The sequence below is a fragment of the Neopelma chrysocephalum genome, unplaced genomic scaffold (genome assembly GCF_003984885.1).
Source record: "Neopelma chrysocephalum unplaced genomic scaffold, ASM398488v2 Primary Assembly neopelma1_26, whole genome shotgun sequence".
Classification (NCBI taxonomy): Eukaryota; Metazoa; Chordata; class Aves; order Passeriformes; family Pipridae; genus Neopelma; species Neopelma chrysocephalum.
Window position 1 is genome coordinate 10,101,603 of NW_020897695.1, and position 23,295 is coordinate 10,124,897.

The 23,295-nt window shown below is 36.7% G+C and overlaps 1 protein-coding gene across 2 annotated transcripts in view; it reads left to right on the forward strand.

Annotated features, from left to right (window-relative positions):
• ANO10 (anoctamin 10) overlaps window positions 1–23,295 on the forward strand; it is a 122,119-nt gene that overhangs the window by 71,512 nt on the left and 27,312 nt on the right. For both annotated transcript variants that reach the window (XM_027675479.1, XM_027675480.1), the window contains exon 12: window positions 7,877–7,993. In XM_027675479.1, the coding sequence (XP_027531280.1) occupies window positions 7,877–7,993 (117 nt within the window). The remainder of the gene's footprint in view (window positions 1–7,876; window positions 7,994–23,295) is intronic.

Here is a 23,295-nt window from a genome sequence, read left to right on the forward strand (position 1 = left end):
AGGAGGATGTACAGATCTTTATTTTTTTTAAGATACAGTTTTTATGAAAGCTTTTTAGGAGTTGGCAGCATATCCAAACACCTGCTGCAATGTTTAATTAAAATACTTCAGCTGAATGGAAAGCTTTTCTCCTGACCTTTATTGAAAAGAAAAGGATTATTTTACTTTACATGGTTCTGATGAAAAAAAACCTGTAGTTTTTACAGGAAAAAATGCAGGTGATGAGTTTCCAGTATGAAGACTGTTAGTTTGATTGTTCCCTACACAATTGTTTTAGATTAACTAGTTTTATTGGACCCATTTCAATTAATTTGTTTTGATTAAAGTTGCACAGGAATAGAGACAACAATTAATCTGCATCTTACAGTATAATATATTGCAATAACATTTGTTTTTCTTTGTTGAGTCATGGATGTGACATTTTGATCATTATTTAATGTTGCATGATTCACCTTTTGGTCCAGATTAAAAATGTGCTGTGTCCTACAGAATTTACTTACTACTAGCTTACACAGAAGTAAAGCAAGCCACTTAAAATACAGTGAATACAATACAGTAGGAAGAAAGCTGTGTGTTACACTAAAATTTTGAATCATTCAATGAAGGTGCATTTGCAGTGTGGTGAAACTCTATGTTTTGTATAAAATGTGTTTATTCAGTTACAGTTCTTTATCTTGGCGTCGTGACGTGAAGAGATTTTTCAGTAGGATGAATGTTCTTGTGAATCAGCTTCAAAAACATCGTAAGACTTGCATGTAAAGCCAGGGAGTTGCGGGAGAAATAAGCAATAGCTGTAAATACAATGCAATGCATCTAGTTGGAAAACTTGTTACTCAAAGTTAAAAGCTAAAGTGTTTATCATCTTTGAAGAATGACTGAGACTTCGCTCTTAAAACTAAACCCCAGTTACCATTTCTGTTTCTTGTTGTCAAGCTGACAGACAAAACATCAATTTCAATGTTTAAAATAGTTTAAATTCTAATATAGATGCAACATCACCTTTTCCTAGCATAAATTGAAAAAAAATGTCTGATTGACAAGCCTAATTGTCTTTCAGTCTCCAGAACCAACATAAAACTTCAGGAAAACCATCTATAAGTCTCGTTGAAGTATAGTGGATTTGCTTTCACATGTGTACATTTTAATATCTTTGCTGAGTCTGTCCAAAATCAGTTGGGAGTTTTATACCTGTCCACTTTGGCTTGGACTAGGACAAATGAGATTTGATTGAGGCAGGAGCAAAGAGTTCTTAAAATCTGTGATGCTTGCAGTAGGTGACAATTTCTGTTTATCACTGAGCTGACTTACAGTAGTTTCAAACCCTTGACAGAAATAATGCTTCTTATCTCCTTACTAATCACAGGTTATGTGGTCAGGTAACCAAGAAGGAATTTCTGAGCCTTGACAAAGAGAATTCCTTACAATAAGTACAATGACATATGCCGTAATTTACTTGAACTTTTTTTTTCATAGAGAAAAATGTATGACTTAAATGTGGAAAGAAGTGTAAGTTTTGTATATTAATAGAAAATGGCAATTTTTTTCTCCCTTCCTTGATGTGGAACACTAGGGCATTTTGACAATAAACTATACCTGTCAGAATGGGAGCCAATATGTAATGTTAGCAATCAGCTAAGAGGCACTTCATATGGCTTGCTATTAATCATACTGTCAATTTTAATTCCATGGGCATCCTTCTTTCCACTCTTCACTTAGAATTTATTTCAGAGCATGATCAAAGCTCTGCTGTTCATTACATTCAGCATTAGCTAATTTGGCTTTTGGCAACTCTTACCCCAGTTCCTATTAAATGCTGGCCACAAATTGAGATAAGCATTGTGCCAAAACATTTCAGGATTATCAAATGGTGACATAGAGATGGGTGCATTATCATGCTGCTTTCAAGACTGTTGGGTTACTGCAAAATGAACCATTAGAAAATACTTACAAGGTCCAAGACAAATTTACACCTACAGTGCGTTTTTTCATGTCTTTTGAATTGACTACAGGATGAAACAATGTGAGAAAAATCATGTTCTTGTAGCATTTCTGAAATGTTCATTTGTGTATGCTGTAGTTTTATAGAGACTTTTATACAGACAGTTTTGCAAGTGTGGTGTGTCATAAAATATTTTGGATCACAGAATATGCTGTGTTTATACAGCAAGATTATTAGGGTAACTGTTTTTTCCCAAGCTGCAGTTAGAAGTCTGTGTACAAGACTCCTATCAGAAGATCTTTTATTTAGATTTTTTTCCTTTCAGCAGGTGTTTCTAGAACCTGCTAAATCCTTTATTTCTAGTGATAGATACAAAAATGTCGATTTGCCCGGAGAGGGGGGAAAATGCTGCTTGGGTATGTAAGTAAAACACTCTCCCTACTACCTCTTGTCCCTATGTTTTTTATACTTCAGTCTTGAAGAACTAATCTGAAAGTCGGCTTAAAATTCTAGTGTAAAAGATCTATAAAAAGCCTTGAACAGATATGTAAATAGTGAGAAGTAAGGAACTAATGACACTTCTTTGCAGTGTCAAAGAAGTTGGTGACAAAATTTCTACAGATTTTGGGCTGCCTCACATCTTAATTGTTATTGTTAGAGAAAATTACAGAGAACAGTTGGGCTTCTAAATCTTTCAAAAAGTCTAATAAAACCAGATAATGCTTCAGTTCATTAGTGAACTGAATATAATGTGTAACAGCTATGGTTTAAACATTTGTAAAAATAAACTGTAAATAATTAGAAATTTTTTTAAAAAAATATTGAATTACTAGAAAGCATAATGTGCTATAAGACAGAAAAATAGTCACAACTGTGTAATTGATCAGATTACTTATGCTTTCAAGTTTATTAGTATGTCTTTTGGTAGAATATTTATTTATTTAATAGAAGAATATTTATTTATTTAATAGACTTCTCCTGATGACATATGTTTAAATTTGTGTCTGGTTTAAATACTTCCTCAGGCTGTCCAAGAGCAGGATTAAGTTTCAGAAATAGGAATGACTTGCTTTGTGTGCTTTCCAACAGAGCCTTTTTTGAAAACAGAAGGAGAGTACAAAAATACATAAGGTCAAAAGAGACCAGCTTCCTCACTGGGAGATGATCTTTGCAATATTTTATTTTTTGCTTTGCTTAACTCATTCCTTCTGCAGTTGCTTCCTGAAAACATGAGCACAGAATCTGCTTCCTTAGAGATTATCTCTACTTTTTTTTAAAAAAAAGCAACCCTTTCTTTTCATCTTACACATGTTAGTCTCTTGCTCAGAGGTGCTGGTCTGGAAATGTCTTCTTTTTTCCATTTGGATAGTATATAAAGCAATTGTAGTATTTAGAATAAATTTACTTCTTCTGAAACAAGCCAATTCAATAGTCTTGAGGCATAAGACCAAGACTAAGGAAAGAGACATATTTCAGTGCTCCTAGAGGCCAGAGCTGCTAAAATGAACCCTGATTCTCATGCTGTATCTTAATACTGATGATTGAAATATACCTCAGAACTGCATATTGAAGCCTGGTGTCTTTTTCAGCATAGATTTCTACTTGTGATGTTTGACATTGGTAATTGGTAATAAATTGTATTGGTAATAAAAATACAGAACCAGGATTTCTGCCCTAACTAAAACAATTTTTGAAGTGTAAATGTGAGGAGACACTGTGCCAAGCCAACATTCTTCCTTTCAAACACGTGAATTTAGTACATACCACATCCGACCACCCCCAGGGAAAAAAAAGGCATTGTGATTCAGCAATTGAATTTTAAGATCCAGATTCAGCAAATGACTTGGGCATTTTCAGGCTTAAATGTTTTTCTGAACATAAATATATTCATAGATATACTTTAAACTAAATATTGAGCAGAGCTAAGCTTCACAAATGTGCTGGTGTGATCAATAGGACATGGGTGATTTGCTCATACTCCTCTGATGGTCTGTGAAATGTTCTGTCAGAAATGTAGTTGCCGGTTTTCCTTGGGCAGCCTTTGCAGGTTCATATGTGTGTTCATCTTCTAAGAGGAGGAAATGGACGTTCTGTTACAGATTATGAATGGACTAGATAATGCCGTCTCTGCTTACACTTTCTGACGCGTTTTGTAATAAGCTTCTGTTCAGTTGCATCTATCTCAGCTGCATTTTAGTGGGGTAGACTTAACCCTGCTGGATGGGTTAAGTTGGGAGTTTTGAGGTTTTGCATTTTTACGTAAATGCCTTCCACCTTTTATGAAAGTTGAAGTTCTAGAAATAAAAAAATAATATAAATATAGCCTATTTATAAATATATAAAAATGAGATTTTTATGTTGAGAAGAGGCATTGTATCTGTGATCTGCAGTAGCAATGTGAAGGCTGACAGAAGTCTCACTCTGATCTAAAGAATGTGCTTTATGATGCTCCTATGAGAAAACCACCCAAACTTGGTAAAGATACAAGTTTCTGAAACATCTTTGGTCTATGTGCTTTGTAGAGACTTAAAGGAGCACATCAGCATGAACTTTTCACCTGTACTTAGCATATTCCAGTTGAAAGCTGAGACAGATATCACTACGTTGGAGTGGCAAGAGGTATTGGATCAGAGGCAGGAAGGCTGCACTTCAGTCCTAAGTGTTTCCCTGGAGTTTCAGCAGGAAGGAGAAGAAAGCTTGTTCTGGCTGAAATGAGGGACAGAGGGGAATAAATAGGGTAGGTGGAGTTTACAGACTGTGGCAGGCTTTGGGACTCCCCAAGTGTGTGCTTGTGTGTGTCTGTGGGAAGAGAACACAGTCTCAAGGTGAAAGGGAGAGGTGAAGAAGACTTGAAATAGAACCAATATGAAATAATTTTTTTATCATTCCCCTCCCTCCCACAGGATTTTGGACATGTCTGTGGATAAAATGAAATTTTGAAAGAAAAATTCCATAATAATATATGGGTTGTGTGATTTTAAAAGCAGCATTTATCAGAATAGCAGAAAAAAGACCCTTTTTAAAGTCCCTCAGCTGTGATAATTCTGCTCCATTAGCAAGACTCTGTTGAAGCCAGTTCAGTCTAAAAGAGGGAAGGAAAGTTTGGTTATGCTTTCTTCTTATGTATTGCAGAAATATTTGCTCATAAATTTATTGCTGTCTATTAAAGACAATTTAATTTAATTGAACTTCCTGAGCTTTATGAAAATTTTTCTTTGCCTGTATTGCTCCCTTGACAGAATTATTTTTCACTTTCTTCCTGCCTTTTATTCTTCTCTCGGAAAGATGTAAGACCCTCAAAGCTGAAAACTGTTGCCACAAAAAGACAGAAATTGGTTTGGGTCTTTTTTTTTTTTGTCCGTTCTTAGTGTTTGATCTTAGCTTAGTTTAATGTCAGAATATTGTGATCCAGAGTCCTAAGCAAAGAAGCCAGTGATCCCCCTGCCTTCTGTCTGACAGCAACATGATCTTGCATTGATACTTTCCTTTGGCAAAGGCATTTTGCACATGCCAGTAGAGGACAGAGGTTCCAAGTGATGTGCCACTCTCAGGCGTTGGCTTTTGTGTAGGGTTCTTTACCTGTGCAGAGTTAGTAACCAGTGACTACCTTGTGTCATAGTATGTACTGGTTCTAGGCTGGACTAGGTCCAGATTTCTGATTTTATTTGAAAGTTTCTATAAGTATTAGCTTCTAGAATAGCCTTTTGATGCAAAATTTTATTAAAGTCTCTCCAAGCTGACACTTGGCACACACTTTATCAGCAACACAGCTACTGCTTATGTTCTTTTTTTTTCTTTTTTTTTTTTTCTTTTTTTTTCCTTTGGTTGAGAAAATTTTATCAGGAATTGCTGCAGTAAAACCACTATAGAAATCAAATTAGCTGTTCATAATTCCAGGAATTTAACCCTAATTTGCATTTTCTGTTTTAGAAGAGGCGAGGTTGGGGACCCACTGCTGCAAAACACAGCTGCTGCCTCTACTCTTGTCAGTGGCTTTGCAGAACAGAATAGTTCTTCTGGCTCTCTAAACACCTGGCACAAGACCACAAAGAGTTTGATGGCGCTGCATTTATCGGGAGGAAGAGATTCAGTGCTGTTTCTGTGCCCACTTGGCAGATTGCAAAATAAGAGGGGACTTTGCTGTTGGCATTGAAGAGCTTACAGCTTGTGGGAATGTTACCCTGGGTTTTTCTCGCAGTGTAATAGTCCTCTTGTAATCATAAAGGGCATTTTCTTGGAAACAGCCCTGCTTTTTAATGGTTGCAGTTAGAAATAATGGTTGGATTTATAACCTGGTTTAACACAACTCCTCCCCCCCAAAAAAAAACCCAACACCAAAACAAAACAAAAAACCCAAAACAAAACCCAGCTCTATGAAGAAATTGAACAAATAAGTTTGCACTAGTGTAGCAAATTTTTATAAGTATTTTGGTTTTATAACATATTCATAGTAGTGTAAATGTAACGAAAGCGAAACTTGCTGTCTCCTGATGATTTATATTGTACATTTATTTTCTGAAAGCAGATGTCTCCTTTTTATGGATCTGACTTGCAGGAATTATACTAAAACAAGATTAAGAAATCAGTATGGGATGTGAATGATATAATGAACTCAACCACTCCTCTCTATTTTTTCCTTCAATTTCTCTATTACAGTATAACTTATTTACATTACCTTAGTCAAATTTCAAAATTTGAATTTCAAAATGCAATATAAACTGCTAATAAAGTAGATACATTTCTCTTAAATATGTTTTTTTGTGGATCATATGGCCCGCATTCATCATGTCTGCCGGTTACCTTGACAATTTTATTAATACTGCTCCAAATTTGCAAATAGTAACAGCTGGAAAAGTTATCCAAGGGAGGCTGTTGCTCTGATGTTTTTTTTTTCAGGTTCACAGGAGTTATGAGGTGGGCTTGAACACTGTTTGCAATCTGTTAAGTCCAATATATTTTCTGAGGTCACAAGTCTTGCCCACAGGGACGACCCATGCAGTCTGAGCACTTTATAACTGGTAAAGCTTTGTTTTGAAGGGAAGGAAAAGAACATAAAAAAGCCATTTTTGAGGGGTAAACCAAACATCTACCTAACTCAATAATCTTTTTTTTTTTTTTTTACAATGGCTCACAGTGGATACCTAGAAAAGAGAATGACAGTGGGGCAAGCAGTAGTGGCTTTCCGCATCTGTACTCCAACTTTTGATCCCTCTCTGGCTTGAAGACTTTCTGAGACTTTCTGAGTTAGAGGTTCTGCCTTCATGTTTGAGGCTGTATCCTTGTGTTTATTGGCTGAGTTGTGCTAGCAGGAAAAATGACTTCTGAAAAGCAGCTATTTAGTTGATACTGCAATAAAACTCTTCACACAGTGAAGTAGTTAAAGCACATTGCCCTCCTAAAGCTATTTTAAAAGATACAGTGTTTTCCAGGATTAACTGCAGTATTTTTCTTGGTTTTGGTTCTGGTTTCCTGAGATGTCTCTTCTATTCTCTCCTCATCTGTATCGAAAAGGGGGAAAATTTCCATGATATTATTTACACTTTCTTGAAATTTATTTATTTACTTAAGACTTGTTTACATTTGGAGCTATTTTGAAGTCTCAATTTTGATGCACCAATAATATGTTTTAAAAGCTATTATTTTGTCTGGAATCACAAATACAAAATTGATTTAGAAATTTATAGTATATAGTGAAAATAGGATTATCATGAAAATAAGCCAAACTATGTTTATATTCAAATTCTGAATGACTGTAAATAGAAAAAATACAGAGTAGCTGAGACCTAATGTGGTTATAGTAAAGCTGTCTGTGTTGTACATGTCACAAAAAATCATTGTTTATACCTCTATTACTAAAACTTGGAATTAATATTATGCTGTTCTCTCCATGCTTCAAGCTCTATAGAACAATGTTTTTCTTTTTGCTTTTTTTTCCAGCACTTGCTACTAGCAATAAAGTTTATCATGGCGTTTGTAATTCCGGATAAACCAAGAGATATCCAGATAAAGCTCGCCAAATTGGAATTTGAATCTTTAGAGGCTCTCAAACAACAGGTAAGAGCATTGCAGGTACTGCTTCATTTTCTGTTAATCCATCATTGCTTAAGAAGTGGAGCGGAGAGTTTTAACCTATTTATCTGCCATTTCAACCCAGTAATGTATGAAAGTCCACATCAGGAAAATAATCTTCCTTTTCAGGCAGCTTGAAATTCTTGGTATGGCTAGTAATGTAGCAACTCGTAATGTCTGTTGTCCTTGTGTGTGCAAATATATTTTGTTTATATTGTCACTTTTAAAGGACGTTGGGCTCTATGAAACCCCATTTCATCCCCTGGAGGTGTTTGTTATTGCAGCACTAGGATTTCTTTCATTGCTGAAATACCATCACAAGTAGACAGTTAACTTGGCTCAAATATTAATCAGAAATTGTAAACAGGCTGCACATGTTTGAAATAATTGTGTTGTGAACTAAATACGTGTGAGGGAATGGTAATGTTGCCTTATTTTAGTGTCCATACAATATTCTCATTTTATTGCATAAAAAAATATATTTTACAATATACTTAACAAGCATTCCAAAGCAAGTTAGAAAAATAAGGAACTAGATTGTTTTACTGAGAGTTTCTGTTTTAACAAATGATTGCATAGAGAGAGTGGTGATCACAAGAGATGAAGAATTGCATGGGACTAGCTTCAGTAGGATACAGAGATTCTACAGAGCCGGTTTTGCAATGGCAGCATTCTTTCGGAGTTTCTGACTGTACCATGCTAGATAGGATTTCTAAGCTATCTTACATATCAGAAAACAAACAAAAAGAACCCCAGCATTGAGATGCAGAGTCTGGTTCACCTATTTATTGTTATTTAAGATACTTTCGCACTGCAGAGCATGGTTTTGCATAAACATATTCTTTGTGTGCTCCACATACACGTGTAAACTTCTTTATACTTTTATTTGTGTAAAATGGAATGTTACTTTTTAAAGCATCCACTGTAGCTGCATGTGACAAAACGATCTCTTGATTCTGGACAAACTGAGCCTATAAACAATGCACTGCCTTTTCTAGTTAAAATCCCACAGTTTTGTGTGATTCTAGAACATCTCTATTGAGGTCAGTGCTGTCTTTCATAATCAGCCATAACAAACAAAATCCAAATTACAATTGAATCCAATGCCTGATAGTTTTGTTTTGCTTTTCTCTAGTATGTTGATGTGAAGTTATCAAAAGCTGGTCAGGGTCTCATGTGGTTTTTAGATAATATTAAAAGGAACAGGACTACATTTCTATTTCAGTTGTTCTTTCTGTTTTCATTTTGTAGACCAGCAAAAATAGGTCATCTGACAGAACCTTAAGGTCAAGTGAATATAGTCAGTCACCTTGGGTTGTAATGTTCCAATTGGAGTATATATAGTTTCTTTCAATATGAGTGTGTGTGTCAGGAGTAGGGTCTTCATCTTGTGTCCTTGCATCTGTGTATTCCTACAATAATACATGCCTGATTCCCAGTTCTTCAGGGTTGCTTCATTAATTCAGTAGTGAAAAGTAAAAGTTAGTCTGAATTTCAGCAAGAACCAGAAGCCTAGCCTAGTTCTCACCTATACTTTCAGGCTTCCTACAGGATCTGGGAAGACTGTTGGCTGGGTTTCAGGTGCCTTGGTAGTTACTTTAAACACAAGTGTCTGCCATCACTTTTTTAGATTTTTTCTGATTGATACTGTGCTATGTATCACATAGATATGTAGATATTTGGGCTTTTTTTATTGTTCTTTAGGGTTTTTTGAGGGAAAAATATCTGCATTTAAAAGTGCAATATCTGCATTGACAGTGCAAAAAGATACTGTGGCATTTATATTAGAAGCACATTTTCTAGTTCTTCCCCCTGCTACTGAGAATCAGCATGGTAGTTTATACTGTATGTATTGCTTTCAAGCAAAAAACAAGAACAGCAAAGTCCCCCAAAACAACTCTTTAAAAAAACAGGCATAAATGTCCGGGACAAACACATTGTCGGATCAAATGTTATGGAAAAAGTGGTTCGTATACTTCTGTGTAAGTATGCATTGCATTCCTTTCTTGATACTATCCAGACATGCATTCCATTGTGTTTTACCATACGATCTTTTAGAGTACTGCTGTCTCGGGATGTAGCTACTAGAAGGGTGTTTACAATGACAGACTATAAACCTCTGAGATGCCAAAATAGATTATTAGGCTTCATATATAGTGCATGGAGAGAAGATCTCCTAATACAGCTGCTTTGAACAGTTGTATTGATTTTGCTTGGGATCCTTAACTTTAGATAGTGTGAGTACCTTTACATTTTCATTAATGCTAAGCTAATTGCTTTTTAACCTGGTGCAGTGGGACTGTAACTATTCTCTGTTCAAATCCGTTTGAAGACTTGAATGTCTATTTGAAAGGGATTTTAGGGAATAGAGTGTCTCAGTTCTGTAATAGAGATGAGCAGTCATCAGTAGAGCTTGTTAAAAAAAACCCCTGCTATATGGTGAAAAATGCCATAATGAAAAAAAGATCATTTTATATTGGAATGTCAGTCTTGTTTTGAAGTTCTCAAACTTTGAGAAAGCTTTTTAGGAACTTCTGAAATGTTTCTTTGAAACATTTCTTTACATAGTTTGTGTTAAGACTGTTGAAGGGAGTGGACTCTTGAATGGCTTGTAATAACTTGATCTATTTTGAAAATACTTTTTTTGATACATTCTGAGTATCATAACAAATTTGCTAATGTAACTCCAGAGAAAATACTTTACCCTTTCTGAATCTGGATTGGGGGACATGCTACATCTATAGACTTTGTTTCAAGTTTCCCTGGTGTCCTTCAGTGTAAAGAATGATGGAGGAGGCTGGTTAGACACTATTTTGGGGAGGGGGGAGGGCAGAGAATAAACGAATGTAAACTTTTTATGGAGGACTAAAGAGAATATCCAGATTTTTGGAAGAGGAGCAGGAATGATTCCTTTCACAGTTCCTAAAGTGTTGTCACCCGGAAGAAAGCCTGGATAATGGGCAACTGGAAATGGGTATTGTCTGCCACTAGAGTGATGGGCCCTTTTTGGTGAGCATCGTGATCCTTCTTAGGGAAGTAACTGTCTGGTAAAGTGGGTGACGTGCCTTTGCGTCTTTGCAGTACTCTGCTCTGTTGCATCTATTTGCTGCAACTGCAGAAGCATGCCTTGCTCTTTGGTCTAGTCCCTATTTTAAGGAGGATCAAGTCTAGGTGTGCCTGCAGGCAGCAAGGGAGCAGTCAGTTAATTTTTCAGTGGTTCTGGAATTACCATTGGCCTACATCATACATTGGACCAATGATGTAAAACTCCTGTGAGATCACTGTCTAGCATTTTCAGGGCAGTGACAGCTTCTGGACAGATCAAAGCTTTAAGAATAGACAAAAGGCTCTCCTGCTTGGAGAAAAGGGTCTATATCCTTATAAAAGGTCTAAGTTCTAGAAACACAAGACAACTGCAGATTAAACAGCATAACTTGCATTTTGTGGACTCGACTACAGTCGTATTTTCAAGTATTAGGAGATCTCCCCAGTATTACCTTCTTCCAGTTGAGGCAAACATCAAATAAATACCTTTTTTCTGCACTGAAACTAGTCCCAGGCAAAGCAAATGAGAGACAAATTGGGGAAAAATAATTATAATATTATAAAAATAATATAGTAATTATTTTCTGATCATGAAATACAGAGAGTAACAACTCCAGCATGATGTCTAATTATTTTTCAAGGAAGGATTAAGTTTTAAATGATGGGGAATCTTTTCACAAAATGCAACTCGTTATACAGCATCAATACTAGCTCTGAAAACAAAAGTTTATTGATGTAAAAATTCTTGTGTTTTTTATGGTACTTTTGCATTAGAACATCTGAACTATATAAATTGGGTAAGGATTCTTTTCCTTATATTATCTCCTTCACCACTGTCTCAGCAAAATACACATAGCTCTGATAGCAGCAATAGAGAAATGCAATTTAGTGCATAATTTGGCTTTTTCAGAGGAACTACAGGGGGAAAAAACTGTCCTTAAGCTGGAGCAGAAATGCAGATGTGCATGATTTTTTGCTCTATGCATCCCTTACCGGTTTCCTCCCCACCCCCAGCCCTTACTTCCAAGGCGACCTAATGTATAAACTCCTGTTATCCTTGTGCTCAAGTTTCCTTCCTTAGTGTTCTAGCCATTGGTGGCCAGTATCTTTTAACAGGAATTCCTTTTCCTCCTGATATGTGAAGCTTTTCAGTGCTTCCTCTGAAGAAGTGTGTCCATCTGTTAGATATCTGGTGTCCATCTGTAAATGTTCCACCAGAAGGAGACTCCAGATAGATGACGTGCTTGTGACCAAAGGTCAGCTGATTGACGCTGTCATCCTTCCTCAGCTGACAGCAATGAAAAGGGTCAAGGTTATTGAACACCAGCCGTGAAAATAAGACTCCTTTCTCCTCCCTGGTGTATTTCTGTTTAGAGAGAGATAAGGCAATGTAGTTATTCAACCTGGGCCAAGTGGAGAAAGACCTTTTGCTCTTTCATGCAGTATCTCCCTTGGTAGTTGTACTGTCCACATACAATTGCTTAATGGCAATGGTATAGTCTAGATATCCATAACAATTGCTTCAGTTGCTTTAGAGTGAGATCTAGTTGTTTGTAAATCAGTAGTGCTTCTTCTTAATGATTTCCAGCAGAATAACAAGTTTTTTGAAGCAACAGTAGGTGCAACTTTCATTAGGATTTCTCCAGCAATGTCATGCATTTCCAGAAAACGGTCTTCTGTCTCAGTTCCCTCTCATGGAAATGAAAGAAATGAAGAATGCTGTGACTGATCTCTGCATCATCTTCATTGACCAAAGGCTTCTTCAAAACACTTCTTGCACTGTGTTAATTAGCTTTTTTTTTTTAAAAGGATGATGAGACAATGACAAAAAGAGACTGGTGTTTGTTCACCTAGGTGTAGTCATATGAAAGCTTAAACCCTTTCTCCCTCTTTCTGCAGGTATTCTGGCGTGCAAAAGTTGCTCTTCTCTGTAGTGAAAACCTTCTGCTTCAAGTTATTTCAGTGCTTTAACATTGCAATTCGCAGCACTGCAGCAGCTCTAGTAATTGCAAAGCTTTCTGGTTTCTGACTGCAATTGCTGAACCTTGCCATTTCCCCTAGGAATGGTACCAACTAGCACTAATCATGTCCTTTCCAGGAGGAATACACTATTCTGAAACCTGCCCTGCTAGAGTGTGTAGCCTCTCTGAGAACAGCTTTTTTTAGCTCAAAGCAAAACAAAGAGGTACTGCTGACTTAAGGGTCTTCTGCACTGTGTAACATTTGTACGTGGTCCTTGCAGCTCTTCAAGCTGTTGTTCTTGCAGAGATTTTCTAATTACTAACGTATCATGGGTCTCAGAATGTGGCTGTGGGTGTGATGGGCCAATATAGCTGCTTGAATTATCAGTGTGCCTCAGAAATTACCCTTCTTTTTTGGTGGGGGAAGGAAGAGAACAGGATCTTCGTTTTTAACTATTTAACATTGGGAGAGCTTGAATCATTAGTTCTTAATATCCTGGTTATTTATCTTGTAAAATAGAAACTGAAGACAGTTTTTGTTTTTTCTTGAAGACAGTTTGCTGAAACAAACTCAGTGGATTTCTGCCTTATTACTATATTATTTCTGCTATAATTACCAGAATTTAGAGGGACCTGTAGTTTCCGGACTTCCCTCAAAACTGATAATAAAAGGAGAAGCTTGTTCCATGCTCCCTGTCAATGCTGAGCAAACATAAGGCTGCAGTCAGACAAGAGGAAGGGCAAGTATCTGACATGAAAAGATTTCATTCGAATAATCAAAGATTTGCAAAAACAACCTGTAGGAAAGGCTGGTAAAACTTGAGCTTAAACATTGAATTTAGGTTAAAACAGAATGTGATGAAATCAACCATTTGCTTTATGTTTTGCTACAGCCCCACAAAACAAGTCCATAAAAATAATATTGTTTCTAAAGAAAATAAGTTTTTTTAACAAAGGTTCATTTTTTTTCTGAAAAAAATATGTGGCTGCACTTTTTTTGATAGACTCCACTGGTTTGTGTAATCAGACATAACTCACGGTTGATGTTAAAATAGAACCATTACTAATCATTTTTGTTTGCTTTAAGTTTTTTTAAGAGGACAAACTTATAAATTCAACTTCACAAATGCGTTTTTTTCTGAGTGAATAGGCAGAATGCTTTAAGACATGTCAGTATAACATTTGCATATGTTTGATAGCAGCAGGGATATAATTCAAGTAAGATCCATTATATTTTCATAACACAGTTTTTTAAGCATAGAAAGACTTGCACCCAGTCATAGAACAGATTGTGCTCAAACATAATTTTACCTGTATATTTTAAACATAAATTCTTTTAATGCTGGAGCTTGCTTGAGAGTATGGTAATGAAAATTACTTTCAATATAGAAGTGTTAGCAAAAGGAAAATATATGATGGTCCTTTAAGAAAAAAAAAAAGTGAAATCAAAAGCCCCTTAATTTGGGAGGAAGGTTTTTTTGTCCCCATTTATGACTTCAGCTAAAGGTGAGATGACATCAAATCTGTCTAGTGGGAAATAAGTTAAACTTTTAAATGTGGGAACCTTGAGAGCTAACAGTATAAATATAAACTTTTAAATACATATAAATGTGATGGTAGCTGATGCTTTTGTATGTTCTTAATGGGAACAGAAACAAACAGTGCACCAACTTCCCAGCAGGTGTAATTGCCTTTTCCAACAATCCGTGCGTTCTCTGTGGCTATTGCCAGGGGCAAAATTGTCCATCAAGTTATGTTTCCGTAACAACTGAGTCTCTCTGGAAAGATAACCCATTTTACCTTTTTCAAATCCTCACTTAGAGCCTAGTGGTGGAATGAACATCAGTCAGTTCAGTACTCTCTTTATGCCTGACATCCCAGGCCATTGATAAGATACCATCTTAACAAGGAAACGTGAGTAAGGGGATAGGGTAAAAACTAGGTTAAAATTGTTCCTACTGTAAGACTACTGCAGCTCCCTCAGGCTTTCATAGTTTCAGAACCCAGAGGGGATCCCAATTATATGTGTACTGATTTGAATACAAGGGAACAGGCTATTCCACTTCCATGCAAATGAGAGTACAGTGCACAGTGAGATTTGATTTAAAGAAATCTGGTAGCCAGCTTTCAACGGGACATTCATGTGTCTGTAGTTACAGACTTCTAAGTAATGGTTGTACCTGTTACTGAGAAGGTGAGGGCTAGAGCAAGAAGTAAAAAATAAATATCTTCTCTTGTTAAAATTCCTTCAAAAGAAAAGAATCCCACCAGGATTACACTTACCATATTTTCATAACTTTCTTTATAGATCTGAATAGAAGTTGATGATAAAAAATACAGTATTTTTGCAAGCAGCTGTGGACTCCTACACACCTATCACAATTTAAATATCCTTTTCCCTATGCCACCTCAAAAGATCCCAGTGAGAACAATAGGCCTTTTAAAGGAAATGCTATTTTATTTTAAATAATTAAACTTGACTCTGGAAAGCTTTCTGTATGAGCATCTCAACTTTTCAGAGATGATGATTTCAGCCAAATTTTAGATGTTTATATATTACCTGATTATACCAGTACCACCCCTCCGCCCAAGAAAACCTGTCGTCCTATCTACAGGGTGAACTCTTTCTGAGACTAACTGGAGATCACAAAGCAAGAACCCACAGAATTCCTGAAAAAAGGAGGCAAAAATTTAAAATTGGGTTCATGTCTGCATGTTGCTAGTGATGACACTTGCACCATGACTGAGTCTTTGTACATGCCGTGTAGCCTGATTGTGGTTATTCTGAGAATAAGTGTTCACTATATGTTGCCTACCTAGCCACTGGGGTTTTGTTCATTTTTGAGTTTGAAAAAATGTCTGTGGCTACTGGTGCTGCCTTGTATAGTCATACCTTCTGTGACATGAAAAACAGTACTCTGATATATATCTGCCATTTCAGTGAAGTGGGTAAAACTCATGCCAAATAGTCAAGTCCTTGCCATATTGATTCATTTTTGTTCTGAAATCAGATGTAATTGTTTGTCTGAATAACATAAAAAGAAAAATAAGCTGTTAGTATGTGTACGTTTTGTTTCAATTGCATAGTGTATATTTATATATATATACATGACTTAAGTAGCACATGCTTTTTGTATGTTAGAGCAATTGTTTTACGAACTCTCATCACGGAGTACTTGGTAAAGGTGGTTTCATGGACAGTTGCTTCTGGCACTTTCAAGTATCCAATTCTGTGCCTTCCCTCAGCGTCTAAAGAGGTGATATAATTGAAAATGTGTTGGGGGAGGTGATTTTCAAAAGATAAAAATTGGCACTTATCTTCATTGTGTATTATTTTCCCTGTTTTTCAGTCTGTGATGTTGACCTGAACATATGAATTAGAGGTGCATTGTTTAATGTGCAGCCCACAGCTTTTTTATAATCAGAGATGTGCAAACAAACCAGACATAAACTGTTTCACCAGTCTATACATAGATACAGGACATTTTTGCTTAATTCACAGCAGATAGCAAAATCCCTCAGTACATCAAGGACAGTGTTGCAAAGTAAGAGCGAAAACGCACTCTACAGACACTTTGATCTGTCCCTTACTGAATTCACACCCAGCACCATCTTTCCTGATACTTTATGCTACAACTATAGTTTGAAATTTAATCTCATAAGGGATCTTTTATTGCAGAGATCAGTCCTTTGACTGTCACAGGGCGGACCCTCTCCTGCATGGCTCAGATCCCCGTCAAACAAGCAGTGACAATTTGCGCAGTTAGTTCTCCAACTACTGCTCTGCACTAGTAATGTCCTTGAAGATTATTACTTTTTTTTTTTGTATGAACCCTTTCAGTGTTAGCAATGAATTATCTTAAAGCATTAGCTTTCCTGTCCCTCATCATCTCACTTAATTGGAGTTAAGGATGGGTGGAATTGTTGCTTTTCTTTCTCCGAAAATAGAGAAAAATTGCACTGGAGGAGGTTTCAGTCCTTGAGTGCCTTTGTCTCTTGACACCTGCCTGGCAGGTAGTGCAAGTGATTGACTCTTAGTCAAATTACCATTCCCTAGGAGCCACTGAGTTCCCACAAACTGGACAGCATATGGCAGCATTTGGATTTTGGCTTGGGGGTTTTGTGCCGCTCGTAATTTTCTAGAACAAATTATCAATTCATATTTCATTTACATTCTTGTAATTTTTGCATGTTATTTGGCAGCTTAGCTGCTTCTCAAAATTTGCGATAATTCAAAAATTTAAATGTAGTCAAATTTGTGCTGAGGAAAACTTTCCAAGTGAACAGACGGATGTGAAGCAGCCTGGGCCAACAAAGGTGGCTTTATTTGTTTTAACTCCAGTGCATTAGAAGGCTTCTGCAACCTCTACATATGTTCATCTGTGTCAGCTGAAAAATAGTCATGTCTGATATAGGTTTCTCTGTTGTATCAGAATAAACACCAACCACTTGTTCATAGATAATTAGCAAGTGTGTGTTCTTTGTCAACACCTGTTTTCTAAGGTCTGCTGTATCCGTAATATAAAGAATTTTGCTATAATATCTTAAATAATTTTGGCCTTTACCAATATCCAGATTGATATTTATACTATATTTAAACATGATCTTTAAGAGTTTGTGATTTCACAGAATTATAGGTTGGTGTGGGTTGGGACAGCTAAAAGTCATCCAAGCCCAACATCCCCATGCTGAGCTAGCTGGTATAGCTGAAACTCTTTGTGAACTAGGAAAGGTCATATTTATAAGATAAAATACTTCCAATGAGTGACATTTTGTCAGAGAGGTTTTTTGAGGATTCTTCTATTTGCTTTGGAAGATGAAAATAAAATCTATTATTTGTTTTCTGGAACGTGTTGAATTGTATGTGGGATTTTCTTTGTGAAAACGTCATGCATGTGTTAAAACAAAAAGTCCCACCTCTCTCACTTGTAGAGATGTAAGTGCTCTAACTCCAAGCTGAATATACATGTGTGGCAGAACAGCACCAGCCAAATTTATTCTATGTATTTCATAGATATAAAAAGTGAGGAAAGTAATATTTTCACTAAGGATTGTGTAACAATGCTGGAGATATATTATTTAAAGACGGACACTATTTGACTGAAATGAAACTAGTAAATGATGAGGAACTGCAGAAAATTTGATCCCTTAACAGAGCATGACAGGATGTCCAGTGTCTGAGGAAGGAGCAGAGACAGCCTCTGTGTGTAAAGTGGAAGGGAAATTGAGTCCATTTTTCTCCCTATGCCAGATCAGGCAACAGAAGTAGGACCTTGTGTTGAGTTACTTTACTAGAAGCAGGTGTCAGTCAGAAAGAAGTTTTGACTTACTTTTTTCTCCATTTCGTGTGTCTGTCCCCCCAAAGCAACCTGCTAGCTTCCTTAGAAGGGCACTGGTAGCACTTGTATTACCAAAGGAACTTGGTTGTGGCATTTCTTAATTGGTATAAATGAATAGGAAATCAGAAAGGAGCTGTGATGGCATACCAAGAATGCAGGAGATGAAGATAGGAAAGTCTGCAGAGATTAAACTCTGATAGTTTTTCTGGCTAATGCACATTTAAGATGCATGTGTGAGAAGAAGTCTGTATCTACCATAGGTACATTTATACGCCTTTTGTCCAAGTATCAACAGTGCTTTTTAATACCTGTACAAATGATTCTCTTAAATTATGTGATAGCCATAACCAGTAGTTTGTAACCTTTGCTACCATAATACAGGGGAGGTTATTTAGGGATGATTTATTTAGCTTATCAAGAAAAGGGTTGAGAGATGTCTTGTTATGTAGGTGTGTATTTGCTTGTGCATGAAAGTGTAGTGGGAGACCTTTTAAGCTTCTTGATAAAAACGTAATGTGGTCCAGTGTCTGAAATCAGACATTACATAAAGGAGGCACAATTTTGTACCTGAGAAGTTTGGTCAGTGTTGGTTCATATCAGAAATGGAGTGTATCAGGGACAAAACAACCTTTTATCAAAGATGGTATGCCGTGTCTACCAGCATCCACAAACAGATGTCTAGGAAAGAACAGGGAAGTGTGGCAACTAGGTAGTGTGCTTCCTTCTAGAACTGTCATACTTTCCAGTAATTTTTAGCTCTTGATTTTTCTAAGACAGAGTAATCTTTAGTATTTAGTAATCTTCAGTTATTTTCTGTTCCTTGGTAGTGTTCTGTTCCTCTTTGAACCATTTTTAGCTTTAGGGTACACAGTATCCTTTGGCAAGAAGTGCCCCAACTCATTATTCTTGGACAAGGACATAGGTTGTTCATTTGCAGATTTCTTAATATATTCTAATCAGGTTTGCTAGAAAAAGGTTTTAGTTTCTACATATGAGAGGAAGTATTTGACTGAATTGTCGTGGAGGTCCTTTTGTCTTCTGGAGTCTGTGAATTTGAGTTTCTGTAATTTTATTTTATGGACTTTGTGGAAAACATGATGGCCTGATTTGCTTTTAGCTTGTTAATGATGCTTGCAAATTTCCTTTCAGATAATTAGTCTAGTCAAATCATTTTCTTCAGGCCTTTAGCTGACTCCCTGTTTTCTCTGTTTGTGTATAAATGGCGAAATAATGTGAATTGGTGCAAAGAGTCCTTTTCTTGGAAACCAGTTTAATATTTTGTTAACAGAATTAAATCCAGACTGGTTACCAAATTTGGAAAAATTCTAGTTGGCAAAGTTTGTGTGATTTCTGGTTTTCCACCCTGGTGTGGTACCTTAATTGATTTATCTAATTTGTTCCTTGCCACCACAGTGGGCATATTAGGTTCTAAGTGTACTTTCCTGTTCTTTTCTCATGGAAAATTGCCTTAATCTGCCAAAACCTGAAAAATCTAAGTACTGTCAGTTTGGCAGTTGTCATTAGATGAGATATCAGGACTTGGTGGTGGTTGATTTCATGGCCTGTTGTGTTTTCGAAGTATGCAAGGCAGTTATACCACAACAGAACATTGACATGACAGTTTCTTAAAATAGCTGAGGTAATTTCTGTCACTCAAGACTGGGACACTTAAAAGTCCAGTGTTTCAAACTTTAAAGAAGAAGAAAATATTGCATTGATGAGGAATAGTTTTGTATTCCTTGATATAGTTTTTTTTTTACATGTGTGACTCATATAAAATTGTATTGTGCATCTAAAATTTTTATTTAATTATAAATTAAAAGTAAATATTCCCTTAGTAATTGGCTATGTTGACTTTCTTATGAAAGACATTTATGTGTAGAAGGGTTAAGAGTTTGTTTCATGACCAGAATGCTTAGAAATACAAAGAGGTTGAATCTTTCCACTGTTTGGCCTCTCTTGTGTTTCAGGGGAGGCACTTTGCTTAGGGAGTTCTGGTCAGCACCTCCATAATGCATAGCCAAATTTCAGCAGCCCATGCTTTCTGCCTAACAGTTGAGTTACATCTTCCCTTTGTAACTACTGTATTCCTTTATTTTCTTAAAGGCATCTTTATAGTCACAATAGGCAGGTTTTTGAAAGTTCAGCTGAATGTAGGCAGCTGCTTTCCCTGGAGGAGATGCATTTAAAAGTTACTGTCTTTATCCCCCTGTATTGTGTGTATGTTTTCCAGCAAACATTAATCACACCGGGTAGCTTTGAGGGCAAAACTGTTGCACTAAGATAAACATTTGAGAGTCTGCTTTAATGCCCAAAGCCTCTTAGCTTTTTTAGGTCAAATTATCTTGAATCCTCTGACTGTGTTCCTAGGCATGCTACTGCTAAATGCTATTCATTAAATTCAGATTCTGTGTTGTATTTTTGTTTACAAGGCTAAAAAGAGGGTATCTCACAAATAAAGTCTCAACTTGAATAGCAAGAACTTTCTTACAGCTGGCACTTAAGAAGAATACTGGTTGTTTTATACTTACAATATTATCTATGCTTTTTGCATTCTCCAGTGTCATTATAATAATACTGGTGCAAAATGAGGCTGCTCGGTTACAACAATGTGCTAGGAGTTAAAATTTTTGTTGACCAGAATGTATGAGTTCATTTTTATACTTCTAGTTTTCTGAAAGACTTTATATTACAAATACTGTTCTCTGCAAGCTGTAAATAATTATAAGCAAACATATTTGAAAAAAACCCAAACATTATGTATTGTATAACTATCCTAGAAAAGACAAATTGAACTAATTTTCTTAAGATGCCATGGTTTTTGCATTGGTATCAGCCAAGACCAAGAACTCAGATAATTCAGTTCATAAGAATTGTTTTTTCACGGGTTATATTCAAAAGTTGTAGCTTTGCTAAATACTTGAATACTGTACAGCGAATTTTGTTTCCCTTCCTCCTCAGTAAATGCCCTTAGTTAATATTTGCGATCCACTCAGCTAAAGATTAAATTACTGAGAACTGAGGGAAAAAAAATTGTAAAAACACAGGTTTCCCCTGCTGTGAAACCATGGCTGTACTGTGTGCACAATGTGATTTTTCCAAAGTTAGGTTTACTGGCAGGGGATATGTGTGAAAATGTCCAAAAACCAGAGACCTCATCTGTTCCTGCTGGTAACTAGCATGATGCCATTAGTGCCTGTAATCTAGGGAGCTCGGCGGGTGGGGGAAGTGAGGGAGGATTGTTAGTAGTTTTTTTAAAATATCTTCTTAAAAGCCGGATAGTGAGAGAGTTAGTGAGGAAGAGCTGTCAGATAGTCGAATATCTGGGAGATGGTTTGGCTGTCACAGCATTTGAAAGTTATGTAAGGTGTATAAGCGTATTATATAAGTGCTCCCCTGTGCTCCAGGTCACCGGCTGCTCTTCCAAAACTAACCACCACCTGCCTGAAACCAGCCTGGAAATACAGGCAGCACAGTTGGGAAATGGGCATCTGCGTTATTTCTACAGCAGTGGCAGCATGTTTGCATGAGATGCACGTGTAAAAATATTCAAAAGTAATATGATGATTTGTAAGAAGAACAGAATCAAATGTCCTAAGAGATTAACTGAATTTTGTTTTTTACTGAGTATCAGTTTAGAAGAGCAGATCACATACAGCAACTTGTATTGCAGTGGAAGATGTTTCAGTACTATGAAATGGTGGGGAGTTTTTAGGCCCAGTAGGAAAGGCCTGCTGTTATGCACAGTCCTAATAAGCATTTCTTTGCATTTGGAAAAGAGAATTGCAGCTCGGCAATTTTTTGCTAGTTATTTTGATATTGCTAGTAAAATCTTCTGCAAATTTAACTACAGTTCTCCTGCAAAGAGAAGCATGGATATTTCTCATGGGGGAAAGAAAGATGGGGGAAAATCTGCTGGGGCTTCTTTAATCTGTCACAGTTTAAGATCAAGACAAAAAGGTGTTTGATGATGAACCTTTTCCATCCTCTGCAGCACATTTTAATGGTAGCAGTAAGAGCTCCATTCTTCGTGCTTCAGTCAGATAGCTACAGCACCTTCTTGACAGTGTGCCAGACTTAATTTGTATTACAGGTTAAGTGGTTGAAATCACTGTAGTAACAGATGAGAGCTCTACAAGACGTTCTTCTCTTCTTAAGTTATTGGAAAGATTGAATTCAGCTTTGTGAAGGAATGCTTTTTCATCACTCAGTCTCCTTTCAAAAGCTCACTCAGAGGTGAGGAAGCCAACAGAATACCTCCATGGAGGTGGCATGGATGTCTACAAGGAGCTTCTTCTCATCCAGATGTTGTGGAACACAGATGACATGTCCTCTCCATGGGTACCAGAGGCCAGGTGACAGAATGACAGAATGCTATGATGGTCACTGTCCAAACAAATCAGGAGCAGTATCAGTTCCACTCTGTCCAGAAACAGTTTGCTTTGGTTATAGGATATTCACCATTAAGCTGAAGCCTCTTGACCTTTCCAACATTGAACTAAACTGAACACATTTTTTATTACAGATTGCTAGTATGTCAGTCCATCCTATAGCCCAGTTATCTCTTTTGCCTGATACTGCTTTGCAAAACTGCAGTTGGGATCTGCGTTCATATCCAGCATTGCTGCCTCTGACATGTTACAGTAGGGTTAATACGATTCATTGCCAGAGTGAGAGACAGTTCAGCTGTAGGTCACACCTTCTCCTCCATGAAACAAAGAACAAAATTTAGTGTAGACTGACTTGCTAAACAAAATGAAGGAAATTCTGTCCATTGGCAGCCTAATGTTAATCACCAACCTCCTGCAAAAAGCTTTCTGCTACTTCAGTCTGTTGGCTGGTCCTAAAGTAATTGCACTTTTCTATGAACTCTATGAAGAAACATTTGGTAGAAGTTGCTGCAGCCTGTTTTCCTACTTCAGTGTCATGAAACACATTTTTG